Genomic DNA, 26,882 nt, shown 5'->3' with positions numbered 1-26,882 from the left:
GCTTCCCCTCCTCCTGAGAGCTGAGGGGGTTACGGAGGCTCCCTCCTGGACACCTGCGTCCAATTCCTGCTGGGAGCCGAGAGCGATGGGGCCCCTCCCGGACTCCTGGGTCCCCTTCCTCATCTTGGTTTCTTCCCCAGAAAACCCGGACTTCTGGGTCCTCTTCCCGGTCTTCCTTTCTCCCCCGTGACATCTGAGGGAGTTCTGGGGGCTCCCTTCCGGAAGCCTGGGTCCCCTTCCCCATGCCGGTCTCTTCCCCAGCTGACCCGGACGCCTGGGTTCCCTTCCCCATGCCGGTCTCTCCGCCCCGGCCGTGAAAGCGTTAAGGCGGAGGGATGAGGGGGAGGGGGGTGTGGGAGGGGATCCCAGCTGCTGCGGCCAGGGCGGGGAAGCGACAATCTCGGTCTTCCCCGAGCTGGAGCCACCAGGTGAGGGGGCAGGAGATCTGGGCCGGGGTGCCCTATAGGGGAGCAGGGGTGTGTGTGTGTGGGGGGGTGTAATCTATGGGGGAACGTCTCTTTAAATGGGGGGGGCTTGTGCACCCCCCCAAGCTTAACCCCCCCATCTGGGCAGCCTCTCGGAGAGACAGAGAAGGGTCCACGATCCCCATTGTGAAAGTGGGGAAACTGAGGCGGGGGGGGCGGAATCTGGGAACTGTTTTCTAACCACTGGCCATCCTTCCCCTTAGACAGACAGACAGACAGACGGGTGCAGGGGGATGGAAAGATAGATAGAGCGTGTAGCCAAAATGGGGATATCTGTCTCCTAGGGCTTTAGAGAGACATTGTGGGGCAAAGGTGGGGGGGGGGGCAGTCCTGGGCTGGCAGGGGCTGCGGGTCGGGAGGGAGGGGCACCGGCAGAGCTGGGGGGGGCGGGGCTGGGCTATCGGGGCTGCGGGTCGGGAGTGAGGGGCCCCGCAGGGCGGGGGGGGGCAGGGGGCTGTGGGTCGGGAGTGAGGGGCCCCGGCAGGGCGGGGGGGTCCCAGGGCTGGGCTAGCAGGGGGCTGCGGGTCGGGAGTGAGGGGCCCCGCAGGGCGGGGGGGGCAGGGGGCTGCGGGTCGGGAGTGAGGGGCCCCGGCAGGGCGGGGGGGGTCCCAGGGCGGGTCGGGGCTGGGCTATCGGGGCTGTGGGTCGGGAGTGAGGGGCCCCGGCAGGCCGGAGGGACGGGGGGAGCCCAGGGCTGGGATGGGATGTGTGGGGTTTAGGCTGCGGGTCAGGCTTGACATTAACCCTTTCCTTTCCTTCCCCAGACTGGCGAAGAACCCCTCCCCCTCGCCGAGTGTCCTGAAGATCCCCCCCCCTTCTGCAACCCCAAAATTGCCTAGGAGGGGCCCCTCCCCCTTTGCCTCATTGGCCCCCCGGATCGAGGGGGGGGAGCCAGTTCACCCTTTCACGCAGGGGGCGGGGGAGCCCCCCAGGGAGGGAAGGGGGCCACCCCTCGGGGATGCGCAGGGGGGCCCCGAGCGGAGCGGCTGGGGAAGCGGGGGACTCCCCGCGGCAGGATGGGCTGGCGGCGGCGCGCCCCGGCCCAGCGGGAGGAGCGATTCTACGAGACCTACTGCAGCCTGAGCCGGCTGTACCCGCTGCTGCTGCTGCTGCTGCTGCTGCTGGGCACCTGCCTGGCGCTGCTCGCCGCCCACCTGGCCAGCGGCAGGGTGAGGCGCCGGGGGGGGGAGGGGTGGGGGCACTGCCCCCCCGGTGACCCACGGTGGAGTCTAGTGCCGGGGGTCTTGTGTCCGCTACCGGGCCCCAGTCTCGCCCCCTCCCCTTTGCTGCCCCTCTGGGACATGCTGCTGCCCCCCCCCCGCTTCATCCCCACTGCCCCCCCCCCCCCAGCTTCCCCAATCCAGCCCACGCCGGCCCCTGCCCCCCCTTTCCCCACTGCCCCCACCGTGTTCTCCCCGCTCCCCCCCCCCCCCCAGTCCCCTCCCACCAACCCTTTCTCCACTCAAAGCCCTGGTGGCCTCCGGATCCCAGAGCCCCCTTCCCCGTCCCCCCTCTGTCCCCGGCCCATGACCCGTCCCCCCTCTGTCCCCGGCCATGACCCGTCCCCCCGCTGTCCCCAGACCTCTGAGCCATCCTCCAGGATCCCCATCCCTTCCACACCCCGCCTCCCCCCTCCCCCCTCCCCCGGCCCCCAACCCCGCCTCCCGCCCCCCTCTCCCCCCTCCCCTGGCCCCCAACCCCGCCTCCCGCCCCCCCTCCCCCCCCCCCGGCCCCCAACCCCGCCTCCCGCCCCCCCGGCCCCCAACCGCGCCTCCCGCCCCCCACTCCCTCCTCCCCTGGCCCCCAACCCCGCCTCGCGCCCCTCTCCACGCTCCCCTGGCCCCCAACCCCGCCTCCCGCCCCAGTCCATCCTCTGAGCTTGCAGGTGCCAGGGGAGGCAGAGGATGAGGGGGACTCGGGGAGAGGGAGCCAGGTGACCTGGTCACGCTGGTTAAAAGCCGACCAAGTTGGGGGGCCAGGGGTTTGCCTTCCCCTAGGCTGCCAGCCCCCAGAAATCTTTAGCTGCTCCCCAAAGGTTAAGAGACCAACACCACCACCCAGTGGCCAAAGACTGCTGCTGCACACCCTGCGGCTCAGTGTCCCCTAGTGAGCCCCCAGCAGCACGGTGACCCCCCGTGCCCCAAAAGGGCGTTGTGGTGGCTGGAATTTCACTCTGCCGTGGGTCTGATCCCCAGGAATTCTCCTCCAACCTGAGCTTCCTCATCACCTTATTCGTGGCCCTGGCTGTTTTCTCCCTCATCCTCATCCTGGTCTGCATCGAGAGCATCTTCCAGGAATGCACACGGGTCTTCTCGGCCATCATCTGGGCTTGCCTCCTGGCCATGGGCTACATCTTTGTATTCACCAGCGGCGTGGTCAGTGCCTGGGACCAGGTGAGACCTAGGGGCGGCGCCACTGTATCATGGGCACTAGGGGGCAGCAGAGGGTGGGGGTGGGGAAGGGGCGGCTGTACTGTATAATGGGCACCAGGGGGCAGCAGAGGGTGGGGGCGGGGAAGGGGCGGCTGTACTGTGTAATGGGCACTAGGGGGCAGCAGAGGGTGGTGGTGGGGAAGGGGCGGCTGTACTGTGTAATGGGCACCAGGGGGCAGCAGAGGGTGGGGGTGGGGAAGGGGCGGCTGTACTGTGTAATGGGCACTAGGGGGCAGCAGAGGGTGGGGGTGGGGAAGGGGCGGCTGTACTGTGTAATGGGCACTAGGGGGCAGCAGAGGGTGGGGGCGGGGAAGGGGCGGCTGTACTGTATAATGGGCACTAGGGGGCAGCAGAGGGTGGTGGTGGGGAAGGGGTGGCTGTACTGTGTAATGGGCACTAGGGGGCAGCAGAGGGTGGGGGCGGGGAAGGGGCGGCTGTACTGTGTAATGGGCACTAGGGGGCAGCAGAGGGTGGTGGTGGGGAAGGGGCAGCTGTACTGTATAATGGGCACTAGGGGGCAGCAGAGGGTGGGGGTGGGGAAGGGGCGGCTATACTCTATAATGGGCACCAGGGGGCAGCAGAGGGTGGGGGTGGGGAAGGGGCGGCTGTACTGTATAATGGGCGCTAGGGGGCAACAGAGGGTGGGGGTGGGGAAGGAGCGGCTGTTCTGTGTAATGGGCACTAGGGGGCAGCAGAGGGTGGGGGTGGGGAAGGGGCGGCTGTACTGTATAATGGGCACTAGGGGGCAGCAGAGGGTGGGGGCGGGGAAGGGGCGGCTATACTGTATAATGGGCACCAGGGGGCAGCAGAGGGTGGGGGTGGGGAAGGGGCGGCTGTACTGTGTAATGGGCACTAGGGGGCAGCAGAGGGTGGAGGCGGGGAAGGGACGGCTATACTGTATAATGGGCAGCAGAGGGTGGGGGTGGGGAAGGGGCGGCTATATGGAAATAGGGCTCCATGCTGAGACCTGCCTGGCCTGACTCCCCCCTCTAGGTCTCATTCTTCCTCTTCATCATCTTTACCGTCTACACCATGCTGCCCGTGTGCATGCGGGATGCCGTGGTCGCTGGCCTCGCCTCCTCCCTCTCCCACATCATTGTTTTGGGTGTCTACCTGTCAGCTGGGCGGGGGTCGCGGGCTGAGCTGGCTGTGCAGGTGAGAGCCCCCTACCCGCTGCTCCCCTGCAGTCCTTTGTTCCCCCACAGCAACACCTTCCCTCTCTGCCCTGCTGCCCCCTTGCCTTGATTCCCTTCACTGCCCCCTCCCGACCCTTAGCCCAGCTCCTACCCACCCCATGTCCTATTGGTGTCCTGCATTTCCCAGAACCCCCCTTGTCTCCTGACTCCCTCCTTCTAGCTTCCCTGTCTCCCCATATTGACCCCTTTCCTAGCTGCGTCCCATCCCCTATCTCCCACGAATTGTCCTGTAGAGGCTGCCCCCCCACACACCCTCATCCCCATCTCCATCGCCTCTCCCATCCATCCACCCCCAGTTGCCCCATAGATTCCCAAAGCCATCTCCCTTTTCATGACCCCCTCTGAGCCCCATCTCATCCTCCTCTCTACCCCCACCCCCCACAGCTGCTGGCCAACGCTGTGATCTTCATCTGTGGCAACCTGGTGGGGGCCTATCACAAGCACCTGATGGAGGTGGCTTTGCAGGAGACCTTCCAGGAGACCTTCAAACTCATCCAGTCCCGAGTCAAGCTGGAGTCTGAGAAACGGCACCAGGTGAGGATGGGGGATACCTGCATATTTGTCCCTCTGTCTCACCTTCGCATACCCACTCTGTCCTTCCATCCATCTGATTTCCACATAACCCCTCCATCCATCCACTGATATACCAGACACAGCACTTCCATCTCTCCCCCTTCTTCATCCATCCCATCTCCAGATTCATACCTTGCAAGCCCAGAAGGGATCACTGTGACCATCTCGTTTGAACTTCTGTACTTCACATGCCAGAGACCGACTCCAAAATAATTCCTAGAGCGGATCATCTAGAAGAAACATCCCATCTTGATTTTAAAATTGTCACTGATGGAGAGTCCACCATGCCCCTCGGTCAATTACTCTCACCTTTGAAAATCTGCACCTTATTTCCAGTCTGAATTTATCTAGCTTCAACATCCAGCCCTTGGATCGTGTTAGACCTTTGCTCGTCTGAAGAGCCCGTTATTAAGTGTTTGTTCCCCATGTAAGTACTGAAAGACTGTGACCGTGTCACCCCTGAACCTTCTCTTTGTTAAACTCAATAGATTCAGCTCCTTGAGTCTATCAATCAAAGGCAGGTTTTCCAACCTTTGAATCATTCTTGTGGCTCTTCTCTGAGGCCTCTCCAACTTATCACCATCCTTCTTGAATGGTGGGCATCAGAAGTGGACACAGGATCCCAGTAACGGTCGCACCAGGGCCAAATCCCAAGGTAAAATTACCTCTCTGCTCCTCCTCGAGATTCCCCTGTTGATGCCTCCCAGGGTCCCATTAGCTCTTTTGACCGCAGGGTGTCAGCTGACTATCCACCACAACTCCTAAATCCTTCTCCGAGTCAAATCTGTGTATCCATGCGTGCAGCCTCCATGCACTGCCCTTCCTCCCCACCCCCATCCATGCACCCACCCACCCATAGCTTTCCTTCCGTCCATCCGTCCCCATACTCATTGGTCTATCTAATCTCCATACATACCCCTCCCTCCCTCCGCCAGCCCATACACATCCATCAGTCCCTCCCCATATCCACTCACCCACCTTCCCATCCACCCCTCCCCATCCCCATGCCCATCCATCCACCCACCCATATCTCTCCTTCCCTCCCTCCCTCCATATACACACCCATCTATCCATCAAACCCCATCTTCATAAATATATATCCATCCCCACCCACCGCTGATGCCTCTCACTCATTCTCTACACCTTCCCTCCCCCCACCCAGGAGCACCTCCTTCTCTCCATCCTACCCGCGTACATCGCCATGGAGATGAAGGCCGAGATCATCGAGCGGCTGCGGGACGGAGGGCGGCAGGAAAGCGCAAACAACTTCCACAACCTCTACGTCAAGCACCACAAGAACGTCAGGTACCAAACCCCCCATCCCCACCCCACGCTGCGAGGGGGCAGCAGGGCGCAGGGGGGATGGGTGTTGTGAACCCATGATCCCCTTTTATAAGCACCCTATTTACTGAGGGCTGCCAGGGCGGTGGAGCAGGGTTAGGGCATGTCTCCCCGACTCTCACCCCTGCACCCAGGACCCTGATGCTGTCTCCCCGCTTCCTAACTCCCCCCACAGTATCCTGTATGCCGACATCGTGGGGTTCACAAGACTGGCCAGCGAGTGCTCCCCAAAAGAGCTGGTCCTGATGCTCAACGAACTTTTCGGCAAGTTTGACCAAATCGCCAAGGTAAAACAGCCGGATCTCACACCCCCCCCGCCCCCGCAAAAAACCCTCCAGCCTCCCAGAAGCTCCCTACACCTCTGCACCCCTCATCAGGAGACCCCTGCCCCCAGCACCTCCCTGGGACCTCTCCACCCCACTGGGGGGCCCCTCCTGCATCCTGTGGGACCCCCACCCCCAGCACCTCCAGAGACACCCCCCTGAACTCCCTATGGATCCACCTCCTACACCGTCCCAGAGATCAGGCCCCTTCTGTGCCATCCCTACCCTCCTTCACTCCACAGGGTGCCCTTGCACCCCCATGGAAACACCTCTACTCCCTCCCCCCAGAGGGAGATGGGGACCCCTGCCTCCCAGAGAACCACTGTCTCAGACTGAGACCCCTTAGGGACTCCACACCACCTCCAGCTCAAAGACCTCCTACTTTCTCCCGGGGGCCTCCAGGGGACCTCCTCTCCCCTGCACGAAACCCAGATCTCCAAGGATCAGCCAGGGGTCGCAGGAGGGAGGGATTTCACATCTCTGTCATAGACCTGAAGGCCAGAAGGGACCATTGTGATCTAGTCGGACCTCCTGCACACCTCTGTCGTGGCTCAGAGCCCTCCCCGTCTCCAGACATTGGAGATTAGCCGACATGGATGAGGCCGTATGCCTTCGGATGCAACCTTGTCAGACCATCCCCTCCAGAAACTTATCCAGCTCAGTCTTGAAGCCAGTTAGGTCTTTTGCCCCTACTGCTCTCCTTGGGAGTCTGTTCCAGAACTTCACTCCTCTGATGGTGAGACACCTTCATCTAATTTCAAGCCTAACCTTGCTGGTGGCCAGTTTAGATCCATTTGTTCTTGTGCCAGCTTTGCACCTGAACGTCAGTAACACCTCTCCCTCACCTGGTGAGTTTCTCTCTCTCTCTATCTCTCGTGAGAGCTGGCAGAGCAGACCAGCAACTCAGCATGGATTCCCAGTGCAATGCTGGGGCAAACCAAGCAAACGCGATCCTTGGACGTATAGCAGAGGAGCGGCAAGTGGGGGAATGGAGGTGATTTTTGCCTCACTGGGGAGACTGCCACGGGGACACCGCATCCAGTTCTGGTGCCCACCTCTTACAAAGGACATTGGGAGCTTGGAACGGGGGTAGAGAAGAGCCACAAAATAATTTCGGGGGCTGGAGAAAATGCCGGAGACATAAAGAGCTCATTCTGTTGAGCTTGTCAACAAGAAGCCTGAGACATGTGCAAGGACCTCCCTGGGGAGCAAATGTGAGGTACTAAACCCCTGTTTAATCTACCAGGGAAGGAACAAGAACCAACGGCTGGAAGCTAAAGATGGAGAAATTCAAACTGGAAATAAGGTCTGAATTTCTAAGAGTGGAGGTGATTAACCAATGGAACAAACTCCCAAGGGAGGTGGTGAGGGGCTTCCCCACCTCCTGAAGGTTTCCGATCCAGGCTGAAAGCAACTCTCTTTTGGCCAAACCCAAGTGACTGGGTCACTGCAGGGGGAACTGGGTGAAAATCCCTGGGTATACAGGAGGTCAGACTGGGTTATCCTATGGTTGCTTCTCTCCTTGAACTCTGAATTTGGGAGGAGAGGACCAGAATGGCCTTGCTATGAAGGACAGACCCTCTCTTCCCGCTCTCTCTAGGACAATGAGTGCATGCGCATCAAGATCTTGGGTGACTGCTACTACTGCGTCTCGGGGCTGCCGGTCTCACTCCCCAACCACGCACGCAACTGCGTCAAGATGGGATTGGATATGTGCCAGGCTATCAAGTGAGTACGGATGGCTGCCAAGAGAGATCCACACCTCTGAGAGTACGCTGTGCAGGTGGCCCAGCCCTGGGTTGCTGTGATGGGCTTCAGAGCCTGCTCCAATGGGCTGCAACCCTCATCTCTTGTCCTCCCCCAGGAAGCTACGGGATGCCACCGGTGTGGACATCAACATGCGGGTCGGGGTGCACTCGGGGAACGTGCTGTGCGGGGTCATAGGGCTCCAGAAGTGGCAGTATGATGTCTGGTCCCACGATGTGACACTGGCTAACCACATGGAGGCTGGAGGAGTGCCAGGGTGAGAGAGGGGCATGGGGGTGCCCCCTAATGATGCATGATGCATGGAGGAACGCGTGTGTTTGTGTGTGTTGGGCCGCCACTAGATGGTGAATGGAGGTACTCCATATAGCGTGTGTTTGTGTGTGTGTTTAATGCTGTCCCCGGTGATGAATGGAGGAACTGCATATCGGTGTATGTTGTGTCCTGCTGCCCCCTTATGAGGAATGGAGAAAGTCCATGTAGTGTGTTGTGTTGTGCTGACACCTAATGGAGCATGGAGGAACTGCATATCCATGTGGCACTGCCTCCAAGTGGCACGTGGAGGAACTATATGCCGCTGCGCTGCCGCCCTCTCTTGGTGATGGAAGGACTATCCTGTGTCTCTGCGGGGGGTGCTGCCCCCTGAAGGGGAAAGTGGGAATTATGCCTGGAATTTTCAAAGCCTCCCCAGGAGAAACGAGGCATCAGCTTGGGAAAATCACAGCCTGCATAAGTGTGTGTGGCAGGCTGCCCCCTACTGGTGCACAGAGGAATTGCATGCCCTCTCTTCCACAGGAGGGTGCATATAACCGAGGCCACCTTGTCTCACCTGGGAGGGGTCTATGCTGTGGAGGAAACCTGTCGCTGGCAGCGTGACCCCTTCCTGAAGGAGAACAAAGTAAAGACTTTCCTGGTCATTGACCCTTGGGTGAGTCGATGGTGACGACAGGACACTTAACTGGTGCCGATGCAAAGATTAGCGCACAAAGGGTTAATGGGGGGGATGGGATAGGGAGCCTTTCCCCTCTAGGGGGTGCTGGTTCCCATCCAGCCCCTGGGATGGGGGATGGGTTGGTTCAGGGGGGCAGGGAATGGGACACAGAGCCTGTCCCCTCGAGAGGGTGCTGGTTCCCATCCGGGCCCAGGATGGGGGACAGTTTGGCTCATGGGGGGCAGGGAATGGGATAGGGGGTGAGCGTCTCTCTCTTTCTGGCTGTTCTGTTGTTCTCCATGGCACCAGGTGGGAGCGGAAAGCTGCAACAACACCCTGTCCCCGGTGCCCGGGGAGGGCCAGAAGATGAGGGCGTCTGTCCGTATGACCCGCTACCTGGAGTCCTGGGGGGCTGCCAAGCCCTTTGCCAACCTCAAGCACCTCGATACCATCCCAGCCGATCAGCCAGGATTCACCAGGAACAACCATTCGGTGTGTCCAGCAGGGGGAGGCGTTTGATACGGAGTGAGCCGTGCTGAGCCTCCTCCACACCCCAGCCCTGCTCTCTGCGGCACGGCACCCCCCCAGCGACCCCCTTGGTGCCACTTCCTGCAGCCCTGAGCCCCCCCCACTGCACTCCCTGCAGCCTGGCGCCCCCTGCCGAGCCCCCCCGCCACCACACTCCCTGCAGCCCGGCGCCCCCCTCCCGAGCCCCCCCCCACCGCACTCCCTGCAGCCCGGCGCCCCCCTCCCGAGCCCTCCCCCACCGCACTCCCTGCAGCCCGGCGCCCCCCTCCCCAGCCCCCCTCCCACTGCAGCCCGGCGCCCCCCTCCCAAGCCCTCCCCCCACCGCACTCCCTGCAGAGCGGCGCCCCCTGCCAAGCCCCCGCCCCCCCCCACCGCACTCCCTGCAGCCCGCCGCCCCCTGCTGAGCCCCCCCACACACACTCCCTGCAGCCCGGCGCCCCCCTCCTGAGCCCCCCCTACCGCACTCCCTGCAGAGCGGCGCCCCCCTGCCGAACCCCACCACCACCGCACTCCCTGCAGCCTGGCGCCCCCCTCCCGAGACCCCCTCCCACCGCACTCCCTGCAGCATGGCAAACCCCCCCCACTGCATTCCCTGCAGCACGGCGCCCCCCTCCCGAGCCCCCCCACACACCCTATTTAACCAACCAGTTCTCAGTTCCTTCACACACCACTAGGGGGCAGCAGCACAGACTGAGACATGTGCCTGGCGGTGCTACCCCTTTAAAGCATGGCAAGTGGGAGCTGTCTTACACTGAGTCCCCCAATAGGGGCAGCACAACACCCCATAAATCTGACCCCCCCCTTCCCATTTCTCTCCACAGGAGAGCTCTCTGGGGTCCCTGACCCAGTCGAAGACAGTGGAGCGGTAAGGTGTATCCCCTTCCTGTCCCTTAAAATTTCAGGGGGGCATGACTATCTTGGGGGAGGCAATGAGGGGTGGGCTCCTTGTTTGGCCCACAGACCCCTCCCCCTCTGAATCAGCAAACCCCAAATTGTGATGCTTATTCTTCTTCCCCCCTCCTTGACGGATTTGGGGGTCTTGGTTCCAACGGGGAGAGACGGGGGTGATTGTGGGGGGGTTGAGCCTGTCTGGGGTTCAGTGGGGATTGGAGGGTCAGTGCGGGGGTCACTTTAGGGGTCAGGCTGTGGGGAAATGAGGAATTGGGGGTCAGTGTAGAGGCTGAATTTGGGGGGGGTCAGGCTGGGGAAAGCTGGAGAATTGGGGCAGTGTGGGGGAGATATTAAGGGGTTTAGACTTGGGGCACAGTGGGCATATTTAGGGGGTCAGTGTTGGGGGTGATTTTGGAGGTAGTGGGCTGAGTTTGGGGGTTCCCTGGCACTGGTCCCCTATGGCGTATTGGGGCAACCCCCACTACTGCCTCCTGGGGTCACTGTCCCTTACAGCGGGGGTTCTCAACGTTCTGAGGCCCCCCACAACAGGGGGGGAAGGGGGACTCTGGGTCAGGGGGTGAGGTAGGGGTCAGCGGGCTTGAGCCAGCTCCCCCTGGCAGGGTCCAGGGAGGGAGCACCACCCCACCCTGACTCACCTCAGCAGGCCCGCAGCCTATCTGGGTTGGGGGGGGCCTCAACTCAACCAAAAATTATAACGGAAAGGTTGGGGGGCTCAGCTCAAAAAGGTTGAAAACAGCTCAGGGTGCAGGCGGGGGGTTGCTAGGGGCTGTGCGGGCTGGGGGATAGCTCAGGGTGCAGCCAGGGGGTAGCTCAGGGTGCAGGGAGGGGGTAGCTGGGGGCTGTGTGTGGGTGGGGGGTAGCTCAGGGTGCAGGCGGGGGGTAGCTGGGGGCTGTGTGTGGGCGGGGGGTAGCTCAGGGTGCAGGCGGGGGGTAGCTGGGGGCTGTGTGTGGGCGGGGGGTAGCTCAGGGTGCAGGGAGGGGTGAGCTAGGGTGTAACTGTGCCTCTGTGGGTCACAACTAGGATGCCAAATCCAGGACGAACTGCTGAGAAATAGGGCAAATGCAACCCGAAACTGGTGAAAAGAAAAGGAGTACTTGTGGCACCTTAGAGACTAACCAGTTTATTTGAGCATGAGCTTTCGTGAGCTACAGCTCACTTCATCGGATGCATAGCATATCGTGGAAACTGCAGAAGACATTATATACACACAGAGACCATGAAACAAAACTTCCTCCCACCCCACTCTCCTGCTGGTAATAGCTTATCTAAAGTGATCATCAAGTAGAGCCATTTCCAGCACAAATCCGTGCTGGAAATGGCTCTACTTGATGATCACTTTAGATAAGCTGTTACCAGCAGGAGAGTGGGGTGGGAGGAAGTTTTGTTTCATGGTCTCTGTGTGTATATAATGTCTTCTGCAGTTTCCACGATATGCTATGCATCCGATGAAGTGAGCTGTAGCTCACGAAAGCTCATGCTCAAATAAACTGGTTAGTCTCTAAGGTGCCACAAGTACTCCTTTTCTTTTTACGAATACAGACTAACACGGCTGTTACTCTGAAACCGAAACTGATGGTTATTCTTTTATTAAATAGACCAGACCAGCCACACAAGTAAACTCTTTCCTCACACTGGCTAAAAGGAGAACATAACGGCAGTTTCCTCAGGCATTCCAGCTCTTACATCCCCACCAAAAGCCCTGTATTCAGAGATGAGTGGTTCTTTGCCACCAGGCTCCTCAAATAATCGGTTCTCCAGATCCCAAAGGACCAGCCAGACACCCAGGTCAATCTATAACTTCGATCTTACCCAGAAATCATGCTCATGCCAGTCCTTTAGCATCTAACATTTTTAAAGGTTTATTCCTCAAAAGAACGAAAAGTGAGAGTTCAAGTTGGTTGAAGGGATCCATGACACCCAGTCTTGGCCAAGTTCCTGGTTCAGGCTTGTAGCAGTGATGGGCTAAACTGCTGGCCGAAGTCAAGTCTCCGTAGCGCGTCCACACCTGGGGTGGGTCATTCAGGCCTTTGTTCCGAGCTTCCGGCTGTAGCAAAGTCCCCCCAGCAGTTGAAGCAGGACTGAAGACAAAGTGGAGAAGATGCAGCTGCCCTGTATAGTCTCTTGCCGTGCGGCCTCTGCTTCCTTTGTTTCCAACACAAGCTGCCCCGCACCTGGCTGGGAAGCCTGAGCTCTCTCCATGGGCGGGCCCCTGCAGGCCTGGCTGAGTCCCCAGGCCTGTCTGCCTTCTCTCAGTGGGTCGATTGGGGAGCTGATGGTCCTCAGTGGGCATCCGGCAGGCTAGGCAGAGCCGACGCCAACTTGTCTGGGGGTGTCACCCAGAAGCACAGCCCACGTTTGAAACACAGACGTACCGCCATGTCTGTAACGCCTAGGGCAAAGGTGGTACAAACATGTAAGCTAGAGTATCATATCTGGCAAATGAGAACCTTTTTGCAGATATCTTACATGGCCTATCGGGCTGTGACAGGTGTCCCAGTGGCGGATAGCTGTGGTCATTCAGTTAGGGGGAACTGCAAAGAATGGGGCAGATAATCCCCATAAAGCTGGTGGGTATTCCAATACCTAGAACGTCACATACAAAAATGATGCATGCATGCAGATGGCGTAGTCATAACCAGCGAATCAAACCCTGTTCACAGACACCTCTCTCGACAGCCTTTGTCCAGTATTTGCTGCCAATATAGAACAGTGGTTGCAACAATGATCTGTATGCTCATATTCTAATCGGATAACATCACCTGGGTAGCTCAGGGTGCAGGGAGGGGGTAGCTGGGGCTGTGTATGGATGGGGGGTAGCTCAGGGTGCAGGGAGGGGGTAGCTCAGGGCTGTGTATGGAGGCGGGTAGCTCAGGGTGCAGGGAGGGGGTAGCTGGGGCTGTGTATGGAGGCGGGTAGCTCAGGGTGCAGGGAGGGGGTAGCTCGGGGCTGTGTATGGACGGGGGGGGTGTAGCTCGGGGCTGTGTATGGAGGCGGGTAGCTCAGGGTGCAGGGAGGGGGTAGCTCGGGGCTGTGTATGGACGGGGGGGGTAGCTCGGGGCTGTGTATGGACGGGGCGGGGGGGGGTGTAGCTCGGGGCTGTGTGCCAGGAGGGCTCCCCTGCAATCCCTCTTCCCCGAGGGCTCTGCCAGCCAGGGAGCTGGGTCCCCCACCCCAGTGGCTCTTACGGGCTGCGGGAGCAAAGGGGGCTGGGAGCTGAGGAGCAGCCTCAAAGCCCACCAGCGGTAGCCAAGGGAACAAGGCTGCCTGCCCCATGGCACCAGCCAGAGCAACAGCTGCCCCACACTGCCCAGCTGTGGCTTCCCGCCTCTGACCGGGCCAGGGAACTGGGGGAGAAGGAGGTGGACCCGGGGCATGGAGCTGCCTTGCTCTTGCACGGTAGCCTGGTGGGGGGCATCGCCCCCGTGTCTCCCCAACTCTGCCCATGGGCTCAGGGCTTCTGCCCCGTGGGGCTTGGGGCTCCAGAATTCAGCCCAGCTGCTCCAGCCTCCCACCCCACGGCTCCTGGCTTCAGCCCTGTGGGAGGTGCTGGGGCTCGGGCTCTGGGTTTTAGCCGCAGGGCCCCACGGGACCCCTGTTGAGAACTGCTGCCTTACAGGGTGCTCTCTCCCCTCCCCCACCTCTCCCTCCCCCACCCCCCCTTCTATTTTCAGGGTTCGTTCCCCCAAGGGGCCGGATGAGGAGCTCGATGGGGTAGATGAGAAATTTTTCCAGGTGTTGGAACAGCTCAACTCCCAGAAGTAGGGTCCTGGGGTGTGGGGGGGGGCAGATGGGGAGGGGCAGGAGGTGGGATCTGGGGGTAGATGGGGGAAAAAGGGTGCGGAGGGGAGAGGGAGGAGGGTCTGGGGTATTGGGGACCTGGGAAGCGGGGAGAAAGAGGGAGCAGGTGGGATGTAAGAGAAGGTGCCGTGCGGGGCAGGACACAGGGTGAGGAATCAGTGCAGGGGAAAGGCAGAGGGGGAAGGGTGCATGGGGGGGAGGGAAGAGAGGAGCAGAGAGGAAGAGGATGGGGGCAGAGGCTGGGATTGGGTGCTGGGGCTGGGGTATGTGTGTATTTGGGGGGCGGAGGCGGGCGGGAGTCCCAGACCCCACCCACTCCCCTCTCTCCCCCCTGTTTCAGGCAGTGGAAGAAGTCGGAGGATTTTAACCGCATCACCCTATACTTCAAGGAGAAACTCATGGAGAAAGAGGTGAGCTGGGCTCCCCGATGGGCGAGGGGGCACTGCCAGGGTGGAAGCTCGCAGCCCCCAGGGCAAGCAGGGCACCAACCCCGTGTGACGGCTGACTTGGGATGCTCTGCCCTATGGGCCCCCTGGTGGCCAGTGTCCCTCCTGCAGCTCTCTCTGCCCCCTACCCCGCCCCCCCGGAGGACCCACTCTCTGCTCCATGGGCCCCCTGGTGGCCACTGTCCCTCACTGCAGCTCTCTTTCTCACCATGTAGTATCGACTCTCAGCTCTGCCTGCCTTCAAGTACTACACGGCCTGCACCTTCCTGGTCTTCCTCTCCAACTTCCTCATCCAGATGCTGGTGGCCCACAAGTGAGGATGAGAGAGGGGTTGGGATCCCCTCAATCCTGACCCGCAGCCCCCTGCAAGCCCAGCCCTGGGCTCCCCCACCATTGCACATGAATTGTCTGAGCCAACCGGAGTCATGTCCCAACCCTGAGCCAAGGAACCACAGAGTCATAAATCATCCAACTGGTGCTGATGGGGCAGAAATGCCTCCTGAACTTGTCATCACCCGGGCTTCCCTCTCTACCCCCCCCCTCCACAGCTCTGCCGGTGCCCCTCAATCCCGACCCAGAGCCCCCTGATAGCCCAACCCTGGGCTCTTCCCCACACAGCTCTGCCAATGCCCCTCACTCCTGACCCGCAGTCCCTGCTAGCCCAGCCCGGGGGGGGTCCCTATTATTTCTAGTTTGTCTTCTGTTCTCCTCCAGGACCCCAGCTCTAGGAATCTCCTATGGCATCTCCTTCTTCCTCTTCATCCTCCTCCTTTTCACCTGCTTCGCTGGGAACCTGGCGGTAAGTGAGATGAGCAGGTCACTGCTGTGGGGAAGCTCACAGCTCCAGAGTTGCCCTTGTATTCTCCCCCCTCCCAACATGCCCCAGCTAGGGAAAGCCCTCGTCCCTGCAGCCCCTGGCTGGGGGCTATCTAACCCTCCCCTCTCCCCGCACTCTCCCATCTGCCTGCTCTCCCAGAAGTGCTTCCAGAAAGGCCCCAAGATGCTGTACTGGGTGCCCTCCCTCTCCACGGCCGTCTGCACCCAGCCCTGGCTCCGGGTCACCCTGGGCGTCACCACCATCCTGGTCGTCCTCACCATGGCTATGTTCAACTTCGTGAGTAACCAAAGGAGGGGGGGGTTCTCTCCCCAGCTCTGGGAGAGGAGTGGGGTCTAGTAGAGCAGAGGGGCTGGGCTCCAGGACTCCTGGGTTCTATCCCCGGCTCTGGCAGGGGAGTAGGGTCTAGTGGTTAGATTGGGGTGGGGATGGGAGCCAGGACTCCTGGGTTCTATCCTCAGCTGTATCCCTCTTGCTGCTTACGATTACCTCCTCCTCTTTGAGCAGTTCTTCATACCCACGCCCTGGTGTCCTCCACCATCCCACAATCCCGCGGTGCCGGTGAACGCCACACGGGAATCTCCCTCAACCGATTCCTTATTCAGCATTCCGGTAAGCTTCACGCCCCAGTGGGATGCTGTCGGTCTTGAAGGTGGACTTGGGAAGGTCTTTAACTCACCACCCCCTTTCTCCCTTGCCCTGCCCCTTTCCCCCCATGCCCCTCCCCCTTGCCTCCACAGTACTACGTTTACTGTTGCATCCTGGGACTCCTCTCCTGCTCCCTCTTCCTCCACATGAATTTTGAACTCAAGCTCCTGATGCTGACGCTTTGCCTGGTGATCTACAACGTCCTCTTTCTCCACAGCCACGCCTGGCTCTCCGACTGCTACGTCGGGCGCCTCTACCCCAACCAGACCGTGCTCCGGTAACTGCTGGGGCAGTGCCCGTGCAGCGCCCCCTAGGGAAAGCACTGACCATTGCGGGAGAGCACCCCCAACTGCGCCCCCACCCTGCTCCCTGCAGCACAGCACCCCCTAGTGCCAGCACTGACTGTGTGGAGGGAGCGCCCTGTACTGAGTCTCCACCCCTGGCTCCCTGAAGCGCAGCGCCCCCTAGTGTCTCATTGGAGCCAGCGCTGATGGCCAGGGTAGAGCGCCCCCTACATAGCCCCTGCCCCAGCAGAACCCTGAAGTCTTCCACTCAAGCACAACGCAGTCCTGCTTAGCCGGTCCGAGCTGGCCCAGGTCTGCTCTCCTCTTAGGGTTACCAGATGTCCAGTTTTCTACCTGAAAGATGTACTGACCGGACACTACAAGTCCGGTAATCCGTGGCGGGCGGCAAGGAGGGGAGGCACCAGGTCATCAACCCGTGCCAGCCCCTGCTCAGCCACGGCCACCTCCTATGGCTTGTGAGCAGGCAGGCAGGCTCTGCACCAGACTGCAGCTCCGGAGCAGAGGGAGCCCAGGGCGGGGAGGTGTCGGAGAGGATCCGGCTAGGAGGAAGTGGGAGGAGAGAGGGGAGCGAGCAGGGCCTTGGGGGAAGAGACAGAGAAGTGGGCAGGGCTTTGAGGGAAGAAGCTGTGCGGGGGGCATGGGTGGGGTCTCGAGGAAACACATGGAGCAGGGTCAGGGCCTCGAGGGAAGAGGCGGGGCATGGGGTACAGCATGGGGTACTGGTTGTCAGCAATTAGAAAGTTTGGCAACGCTCTCTCTGCTACCTGGTCTCTCTCCTTCTGCCCACAGGCCAGGGGTCCTGAAGGAACCCAAGCTGATGGGAGCCGTTTCCTTCTTTGTCTTCTTCTTCACCCTGCTGGCCCTGGCTAGACAAGTGAGTCACAGGGCCCCCTAGGGGTGGGGCACTGCCACCCCAGACACCTGGGTCCTATTCCCCTCCCAGTTTCTCCCCCTGTGGGGCTGAGAGCTGCAGGGCCCACTGGGGACTTCCCCTGGGTTCCCTTCTCTATCCTAGTCTGTCCTGCTGCAGTGCCCCTGGGGTGAGCACCTGATACTGCTATCCAGGACACCTGGGTCCAGTCTCCCATCCCAGTCTAACAGTGCAAGCCCCCTAGAAGAAAGTCTCCTGTACTGCTGTCCCGGACACCTGGGTCCCACTCTCTCCCTGGGTGCTGGGAGCTGCAGTGCCTCTACAGGTGAGTGCCCTGCACTTCCATCCCAGGGGCCTGGGTCCCATTCCTTGTCCCAGGCTCCCCCCACAGGTGCTGGGAGTTGAATGCTATCCTGGATGCCTGGGACCCATCCCAGTCGCTCCTACTGGGTGCTGGGAAGTGCAGGGCCCATTAGGGTGAGACCGCCCCTCTCTGGGACTGAGGGGTCCTGATGGGCCAGGCCCCTTTGTGTCTCTCTCGAAGAACGAGTATTATTGCCGTCTTGACTTCTTATGGAAGAAGAAGTTCAAGAAGGAGCGTGAGGAGATCGAGACCATGGAGAACCTGAACCGTGTCCTGCTGGAGAATGTGCTCCCGGCCGACGTGGCACAGCAATTCATCGGCCAGAACCGGCGTAACGAGGTCAGCCCGGCTGTGCGCCTCCCCTTTAACGGGGGAATTTCTGACTGCCACCATTCAATTTGCCAATGCTGCCACTCGGTGGCCAAGCTGGGGACTGCAGCCAGGAGGAAGTGGGCTAATGATTCATAGAATTTCCCCAAGTTTAAGGCCAGAAGGGACTGTTAGGTCAGCTAGTCTGACTTCCTGTGGAACACAAGTCACTGATCTTCACCCAGGTACCCCTGTACTGAGCCCAGCTTGGGTTAGACCAAAGTGTTTCAGTCCTTGGGAGGCTAAACTGTTGTGGCCACTGGAGAGATTGAGGTACTGCCAATGCCCGAGGACCCTGCAATGGCAGGAATTTGATTTGGTGACATAAGCCCAGGTGATGCCGGCAGGCATCCCACGCCCTATGCTTCAGAGGAAGGTGAAAACTCGCCCCAGATCCTTGCCAATCTGACCTGGAGGGAGGTTCCTTCCCCACCACAAATCTGGTGACCCAGAGCATGTGCTCCAGACTGACCAGCCAGGCATCTAGACGCAGAGTTCTCTGAACCACCTCAGAGCCCTGGTCCACCACATCCAATGTCCCATCTGCAGCTGTGGCCAATCCCTGATACTTCAGAGGAAGGTGAAAAAATACCATGGAATGCATCTGGCTAATTATGCATTGAGGGGGAAAAGAATCTGACCTCTGCATTCCCTATCCTGGTCCCGTCTCCCTGGGGCTGAGAGCTGCGGGTCCCATAGGGATGTCACTGTGGATGTCTGGGTCCCATTCTCCATCACACTCCCCCTGTGGGGCTGAAAGCTGTGGGACCCATGAAGATGTTGTCCCAGATCTCTGGGTCCCATTCCCCATGCTACTCTCTCACCTGTGGTGCTGAGAACAGCAGGGCCCATAGGAGAACTCTCCTGGATGCCTGGGTCTCATTCCTGAGATCCTGACATGGCGTGTGTCCATATAAGTTTGCCAACATATGGACACTCAGTTCCTATTGAAATTATTGGGATTTAGGACCGTAGGACTGGAAAAGGCCTCCTGGGTCACCAAATGCAGGTCTTGCTACCTCAATAGCCCTGTCTTCCCTATTGAGCACCATCCTCACACTACTATAGGGTTTTCCCCACCACCACCAGTCCTATTAGAGGCTGTTCCAGAATCTTCTTTGTCTGATGGTCAGAAACCTTCTCATCTTCTCCAGCCTCAGTTGCTCCCTCGTTAGTTTATCCCATTTGTTCTTGTGCCAGCATTGTCCTTCAGTTTCATTAGCTCTTCCCCGGCCCTGGTGTTTCCCCCGATGCATTTACAGAGAGCAATCAGCCTATGTTTCAAGATAAATAAACCCAGCTCTTTTTCCTCTTGTCAGACTGGCTCTCCATTCCCCCGATCGTCCTTGCCGCCCTTCTCTGCATCGGGTCTAACTTGAATGAGTTTGAGCTAGTGAATCATGTTGGCTGGTTTGAGCATCTCAACAGCTGCTGTTGAATTGCTCTTGTGGGGTCTGTGTGTGGTGGTGTAGTGGAATCTTTTTGGTGTGATGTTGTTGAGTGGGGCAGTGGTTGGGTTGGGTGGGTCATAATATTGGTTGTGTTGGGTTTTGTTTCATGCGAGGTGATGGATAGGTTCAGGAGGCTATGGTGGTCTGGTGGGGTTTTGCTTTGGGTTGTGGTGTAGCTGGGGCTGGTTGGTTGGTGGTTGGGTTTAGCGATGGGTGGGTTGTCTGGGTTTGGTGGGTAGTGTTGGTTGGGACTGGTTGGGTTTCACTGACTGTGTTGGTTTGCTGTGGTGCACTGTGTCAGTTGGTGGTGGTTGGGTTTGATTGGTTGTGAAGGTAGGTGTGTTCCCTGGAGTGGGCTCTGCTGGCTGACTGGGATGGGCTGTGTTTGGGTTAGTTGGATGGGTTTGGTGGCTGCTGTGTGTGTTGAGAATGTTTGGGTTTGGTTGGCTTTGGTGCACTGCGTGTGTTGGGGGTGTTTGGGTTTGGCTGGCTGTGGTGAGGGGTGTGTTGCTGGAGTTGGCTGACTGTGGTGGGTTGTGTTGACTGGGGTGGTTGGGTACGTGCTGGTGGCTGTGTCCGCTGGGGATGTTTGGCTTTGGCTGTGGTGACCAATACGTTGGTTGAGTTTGGATAGCTGTGTTGGTTGGGGGTGGGGTCTACAATGGACGGTGGGGGTGTGGTTTGATAGGCTGTATTGTTTGGGAGTGGTTGGGTTTGTATGGCTGTGCTGCTTGGAGCTGGCTGGCTCAGGTGGGCGGTATTGATCGTGGTGGTTGGGTCGGTTGGCTGGGCGTACTGCCAGGGGATGATGGTTGGGGTTGGTGGACTATATTGGCTGTACTGATTGTGGTGGTTGGATAGGTTAAGTGAGGTCTGTGTTGGTTGGGGGTGGTTGCGTTTGGTTGGTGGTAGGGTTGGCTGTGGTAGGTGGGTTTTGGCTGTGTTTTGATTTGCGTCTATCTGCCCTGTCCACGCTCTGTGTGAAGTTATCAGAAAGTGATGCACTGTCTCTCTCTCCCACCCACCCTCCCTTCCAGGACCTTTACCATCAATCCTATGACTGTGTCTGCGTCCTCTTCGCCTCCATCCCTGACTTCAAGGAGTTCTATTCTGAGTCCAACGTCAACCATGAAGGGCTGGAGTGCTTGCGGCTGCTCAACGAGATCATTGCAGATTTTGATGAGGTCCGAGGCAGTTCAGATGAGATCTGGGCACTGGAAAGTGGGCAGCATCTCAGCACATTGTTAATGGGTCATGGGGCCGATCTGGGGCAGAGGGCTTCTGTCTCGATAGAGCTGGTTGGGCTGAGGATCCAATCCAGGGGAAGTAGGGAGAGTGAGATGGGGCTGAATGGACCAATGACTTGGTTATTTCCAATCCTGCAGCTGCTCTCGAAGCCAAAATTTAGTGGCGTGGAGAAGATCAAGACCATTGGCAGCACCTACATGGCAGCTACGGGATTAAATGCCACTTCTGGCCAGGACAACCAGCAGGTACCTCCTTTTTCTCTCCTTTCCAGAGCTCCAGCCAAGTGTTCCCCAGTTTCCGAGAACCCCTTGGGGCTGGGTGACAGCTCCTGAGCTTCCCCTGTGTCCCGTCTCTCTCAGACGCTTGCTCATCTCCTGGACATGCTCTGATGGTGGGTTGACTGTTTTCTCATTGGTTGTGGGTGGGGTTAGGCATTGGTTCCCTGATTGTGATTGGTGGATTTTCCTCCTCCTCCCACTGTGGCGGTGGTGGGGTTTACCGTTCAGGATGCCGAGAGGAGCTACACCCATCTGGGCATCATGGTGGAGTTCGCGGTGGCCCTCATAGCCAAGCTGGATATCATCAATAAACACTCCTTCAACACCTTCAAACTCCGCGTGGGTGAGTCCCCTCCAACCTAGATCAGGAACTATCTCGCCAGGCTCTGCAACCTTTGCTGTCCATTGGATGTGGCCAGCATTGGCATGGCCAACGTTGACCCTGCTGGTTGACCATGGCTGACGGCCAATGTTGGGCCTGTTGGTTGGCCTTGCAGGTTGGGCACAGTTGACTCACCTCAGTCAACTGGCCGTGCTTCCCCAATTTCCAGTGATGACCCAACCCACTTGACCACATGCGCAATGACCAGTGTTGACCCTGCTCAGATGGCTGATTTGGGAATATGTGATTGGGGAGGAACAATGTAGGGATTTGGGGAAATGTGTTTGGTATTTGGGTGTCAGGATTTCAACATTGGGTGCTGGAATGTTGATGTTCGGTGCTGGGATTTCAGAGGTGTTCCAACAGACTGCCATCCTAGATAATTTTTGAGGCTCTCATGAAATGTTCACGTGGTCTCACCCTGCACAAATCTTACTAGCTGTGTCCCCTATCCTCCTACATTTGTCTCTCTCCCACCTTCCCACATCCTTTCCAGGTATAAACCATGGCCCAGTGGTGGCTGGTGTGATTGGAGCCCAGAAACCCCAGTATGACATTTGGGGAAACACAGTGAATGTGGCGAGTCGCATGGAGAGCACCGGAGTGCTGGGGAAGATCCAGGTATGAGGAATGATGCAGTGTTGCCTACTTAGCAACTTAGTGACTTTTTAGTTTCCCTAGCGAGAAAATAAGTGTCAAAGTGACCAGTGACAAATCTAGTGACTTTCACTACCCATTGCAGTGACATTCAGAGAAAGACATCACCAGTGTGTGTAGTCACAAAATCATTCACAAGCAGCTCGATAGTGTTAATCAAATCCATTCCATGCTCTTCTTACTACATTCTATTGCACACCAAGTCAATGTCATCAGGTCTCAGCTGAGCATGTCCTTGGAAGGAATCACATTCCAGGGCTGTCAAGGTTCCTTCCCCACTCTGAACTCTAGGGTACAGATGTGGGGACCTGCATGAAAACCTCCTAAGCTTACTTTTACCAGCTTAAGTTAAAACTTCCCCAAGGTACAAACTATTTTACCCTTTGCCCTTGGACTTTCGCTGCCACCACCAAACGTCTAACCGGGTTTATTATTGGGAAAGAGTCCCAATAATAAGTTACAAACCTTAAGTTACAAAAAGACACAAAAACAGGAATATCCATTCCATTCAGCACAGCTTATTTTCTCAGCCATTTAAAGAAATCATAATCTAACGCATCTCTAGCCAGATTACTTACTAAGTTCTCAGACTCCATTCCTGTTCTGTCCCCGGCAAAAGCATCACCCAGACAGACCCAGACCCTTTGTTTCTCCCCCCTCCAGCTTTGAAAGTATCTTGTCTCCTCATTGGTCATTTTTCAGAGTAACAGCCATGTTAGTCTGTATTCGCAAAAAGAAAAGGAGTACTTGTGGCACCTTAGAGACTAACCAATTTATTTGAGCAAAAGCTTTCGTGAGCTACAGCTCACTGAATGCATCCGATGAAGTGAGCTGTAGCTCACGAAAGCTTATGCTCAAATAAATTGGTTAGTTTCTAAGGTGCCACAAGTCCTCCTTTTCTCATTGGTCATTGTGGTCAGGTGCCAGCGAGGTTATCCTAGCTTCTTAACCCTTTCCAGGTGAAAGGGTTTTTCCTCTGGCCAGGAGGGATTTTAAAGGTGTTTACCCTTCCCTTTATATTTATGACAAGGGCGTCTTGGGCTGAGATCACTATAATCTTCAGGCGAGGAACAGAAGTTCGTGGAGGCTAATTAAATACTTTGCTAAAGCCAGGGGCACTTTGGTGAGAGCAGCACATTAGCCAGGGCCTGTGTGTTCTTTCTCCCTGCTCCGTAGTAGGTAGCCCAGCCTGTGATGCAGGGAAAGCCGGCTAATGAAGCGAGCAGGGCGGGTGAGGCAGGTTAGCCAGCGAGGAGAGCTGCACGGATGGAAGATGGGGTGGGATGAGATGGGGCCATGTGCCCCAATGGGGCAGGGGGCACCGTTGCCTTCAGGGATGAAGCCCTTACTACAGGGTCAAAGGTGGAGCTAGCTTGATTTTGGTTCCTCTTTACTTCTTCCCCTGGTATGGCCTGGGTTTAGTGGCCCAGCTGTTTTCAGAAACGAAACCCTGGCAGTGGGGGGAAGGGGTCCGGCTAGCAGACTTTTCTGTTTTTAAATCTACTTTCTTGGCTCCCTGCAGTGCTGAGCTCAGGTCAGGCGAATGCCCTCTTCCCCCTGGCTCTGGGCCCTCCCTTTCACTCAAATCCAGGCTGGCAAGGCGAGGCTCAGCTGAAATGAACCAACCCCAGCCGCCCTGGGCTGCAGTGTACAGAGAGCCCTTCCCAATGCGCAGAGGGCTGCAATTTCCTTCCCAATGCGCAGAGGGCGCCCTCCTGATGACGACTGTACTGGTGTAGTTGCTTCTGGTGTGCAACAGACTGTAGTAAGAAGAGCATGGAATGGATTTGATTAACACTATCGAGCTGGTTGTGAATGATTGTGTGACTATACTCACCTGTGTGTGTGTGTGTGTGAGTCTCTGTTGAATTCTCTGGAAATTTGGTTCGGTGACATTTTTGACCCCTTTTGAGAGCTTCAACAGCTGCATCTAGCGACTTTTCAGGGTTTGTCTGGTGCCTTCCTGCTATATGGAGTTGGCAGCACTGTCGTGGGGGGCACTGCTGTGGGGTAGCTCACTGCACTAGGGTCCCTCTCTGGGCATGCAGTGGGGAAGCTCACACTGGAGAGAAGAAAGTGGGGGGAGCAGGGTGGAAGTGTGGTCCCCAACCTCACCTAGGCCCTACCTGTCATGACCTACTCAGGGACCATGGCATCGCTGTGGGGAAGCTTGCAGCACCAGAATCCCCCCAACCTGGGAGCTCGGAGAGATGCTGAAATTACAAGGCTAATTTTCTCCCTTCCCTCCTTTACTCCTCCTCCCCCCAGGTCACAGAAGAGACAGCCAGGGCCCTGGAGACCCTGGGTTACACCTGCTACCTCCGTGGGGTTATCAAGGTCAAGGGCAAAGGCCAGCTACGGACCTACTACGTCTGCACCGACCTGTCCCGCTCTGGCCTGCAGGCCCCCATGCTCAGCTGAGGGCTTCCCTCCCTCTCCCTCTCCCGGACAAATGGACACAGCACGGCCTACAGAGGGCTGGTCTCCTTCTGTCCCACTGCAGTACTTCCTCTCCACCACTGGGGGGAGCTGGCACAGGAGCCTGATGGCTTTGCATTCATCCCACTCATGTCATGACTTGATGCCTGGACTCAGTCTTTCACAATGAGACGAGCGAAGGGCTGTGGGAGACTTTGGGGGGCAGCTCACAGGGCGATGAATCCCACCTGAAGGAGGCATGGAAGGGGGGCTGTTTTGAGGTGGATGGGGTTCAGAAGGGAATGACACCCCTGAAGAGCTGGGTGAGAGAACATGGGGGTACAGGGAGAGTTCAGAATAACACGATCCCCCTCAGTGAGGGGCTGGGGGAGCCAGATGAGGAGAGTCCCCCCTCTCCCCCTTTAATCCCTCTTCCTTGAAGCCGGCCCACCCCCACCCCCCAGGCCCCGAATGTGCTGTGGTCTCAGCCTCATCTGTGTATGTGCTTCCTGTTACCCAAGATCAGTGGCAGGAAACCACGGCTTCCGGAGAGATCAGAACTGGCTTCCCCGGGAAGATCATCCTTCCCCAGGGTGTGCCAGGGCCTGCAGGGCAGGGGAGGTTTAAGGGGGGATTGTGTGTGCAGAGTAGGAAGGGAGTGTGTGTGTGCGTGCGCGCACACGCATGAGTGTGAGTGTGTAGGGGGAATTTCCTATAGCTTTAGTATAGGCAGGGCTATTCGTCAGCCTGATTGCCTGGCAGCCTGCCAGTATAAGACCTCGGTTTCTGATGATCTTGCTGAACTCACGCTGAAATTTCCCACACCGGCCTGATTTTATTTTTTTTTTTTTTTCTGGAAAGTTTCAGCCGACTAAGTTCAGCCGTTTTGCAGAGCGAGGCGAGTGAAAAATCCACTGGCTTGCCCATGTGAACTTCTGGCGAGCTTTTCTTTCAGCCGCCCTAGTGCCCCCTTGCTTCGGAGCAGGAACTTGGAAATTTGGCAGCTAAGAGCCTCTGCCCATTGGGTCTGTACCTGAGGCTCAGCAGGGCTTTCCCGGCAGTTGCAGCTCTGGGCCAAGATGATGCTGAGGACAAGCACTGGGAGCAGGGCTCCTGTCTCACTTCTGCGCTCAACGCGCCCCTGCCGGGCCCAGGAGACGGAAGCTGCCCGATTTGAATGAAGAGGGGAGAAAATTGGGTGAGGGGAGTTAGGCAAGGGGAATGAGGAGCCAGGAGGGGAGGGGAGGGAAGGGGGCACAGCTTGGAGGTGGGCAGAGTATGGCACTAGGAGCTTAGAAAGGGGACTGGGGCTGGTTGGGCAAGGAGACTGGGACCAAGAGGGGAGACTGGGACTGGCTGGGCAGTGAGACTGGAAGCTAAGAAGAGACAGTGGGACTGGGAGCTGCTGGGGTCAGGGATTTTTAGGTCAGAAGTGGGCAACAGATCATTTAGTCTGACTTCAGAGGACACTGGGGCTGTCTGGACGAGACTAGGGCTGTCTGGGTGGGGAGCCTGGGACTGGCTGGACAAGGAGACTGGGACTGGAAGCCAGGGAGACAAATGGAAAGTGGGAGATAGGGGTAAGGGGGCTGGGAGCCAGGAGGTGCTGGTGTGGGGAGACTGTGTGCAGACGAGGCACTGGTATGGGAGCAAACAGCTGTGCAACCAACGCTTGTTCCCCTCTAGTGCAGGCCCACATAGAGGATGACAGCCTACTACTGCTACCAGTTATTCTGCCGATCTCTGTGCAGTGGATCCAATGATTCCAGCCCTGCTGATGAGCCATGTGGGTGTCAATATGATGCCACAGGAGGGGATTTCTGTGCGGGGTTTTTTTTGTTTGTTTGTTTGTTTTTTCAGTTTGCTTTTGTAAAAACCCAGGAAATCACCCACAAAAGCTACATTAAAAGAATATTATTAAGGTTACAAAGCTGAGCATGCCCAAGTAAGGAAATGCCTAAAGTCAGGGGCCCTGTGCAAAACTGACTTTGGTAATGGTCTTTTAACTTAGTTTTTTGTGGATGTAATTATTATATTTAAGGTCATGTAGGAATACACAGCATTACTGATTTGTAAACGGTGTCTCTGTGGCTATCTGTTACTCGCCGCACACACATTAAGCAATTTTTTTCCCCTGAGCAGGGGGTGGCAGGGACACCCCACACACACACCGCAGGTCTGATCCCCTGCAGCAGGGGGACACACACACATCACACAGCAGGGCTCATTTCCTCCAGCAGGGGGCAGCAGCAGTGGCTAGTGGGTCGAAGGGCTAACGACAACGGAACCAATCAGAATGCTAGCGCAGGTGTGAAGGATGCACAGC

At 58.0% G+C, this 26,882-nt stretch overlaps 1 protein-coding gene across 2 annotated transcripts; it reads left to right on the top strand.

Moving 5' to 3' along the window:
- Nucleotides 1-341: 341 nt before the first annotated feature.
- On the top strand, nucleotides 342-26,633 carry ADCY4 (adenylate cyclase 4). 2 transcript variants are annotated; one of them, XM_043526918.1, is made up of 26 exons: nucleotides 342-428; nucleotides 1,250-1,654; nucleotides 2,681-2,878; nucleotides 3,911-4,072; nucleotides 4,498-4,647; nucleotides 5,849-5,991; nucleotides 6,203-6,314; nucleotides 7,951-8,078; nucleotides 8,215-8,373; nucleotides 8,910-9,042; nucleotides 9,355-9,537; nucleotides 10,395-10,438; nucleotides 14,158-14,244; nucleotides 14,625-14,694; nucleotides 14,946-15,043; nucleotides 15,445-15,529; nucleotides 15,707-15,844; nucleotides 16,073-16,177; nucleotides 16,306-16,490; nucleotides 17,308-17,392; nucleotides 17,934-18,092; nucleotides 20,611-20,757; nucleotides 20,959-21,066; nucleotides 21,328-21,442; nucleotides 21,978-22,102; nucleotides 24,407-26,633. In XM_043526918.1, the coding sequence occupies exons 2-26, from the start codon at nucleotides 1,502-1,504 to the stop codon at nucleotides 24,557-24,559; spliced, it is 3,225 nt and encodes a 1,074-aa protein (XP_043382853.1). In that variant the 5' UTR covers nucleotides 342-428; nucleotides 1,250-1,501; the 3' UTR covers nucleotides 24,560-26,633. The 2 variants fall into 2 exon arrangements, with proteins under 2 accessions (XP_043382853.1, XP_037771560.1); XM_037915632.2 differs by lacking the exon at nucleotides 342-428 and having other exon boundaries at nucleotides 1,174-1,654.
- The last annotated feature ends 249 nt before the right edge of the window (nucleotides 26,634-26,882 follow it).

The sequence above is a fragment of the Chelonia mydas genome, chromosome 13, assembly GCF_015237465.2.
Source record: "Chelonia mydas isolate rCheMyd1 chromosome 13, rCheMyd1.pri.v2, whole genome shotgun sequence".
In the NCBI taxonomy this organism is placed as follows: domain Eukaryota; kingdom Metazoa; phylum Chordata; order Testudines; family Cheloniidae; genus Chelonia; species Chelonia mydas.
The sequence above is the reverse complement of the archived record's forward strand: the minus strand, read 5'-3'. Positions and strand labels throughout refer to the sequence as shown.

Coding starts and splice junctions, on each gene's coding strand:
- ADCY4 (XM_043526918.1), top strand. CDS start 1,502: ATGGGCTGGCGGCGGCGCGCCCCGGCCCAGCGGGAGGAGCGATTCTAC. Junction 14,695..14,945: donor AGAAACTCATGGAGAAAGAG/GTGAGCTGGGCT, acceptor CTCACCATGTAG/TATCGACTCTCAGCTCTGCC. Junction 17,393..17,933: donor TGCTGGCCCTGGCTAGACAA/GTGAGTCACAGG, acceptor TCTCTCTCGAAG/AACGAGTATTATTGCCGTCT.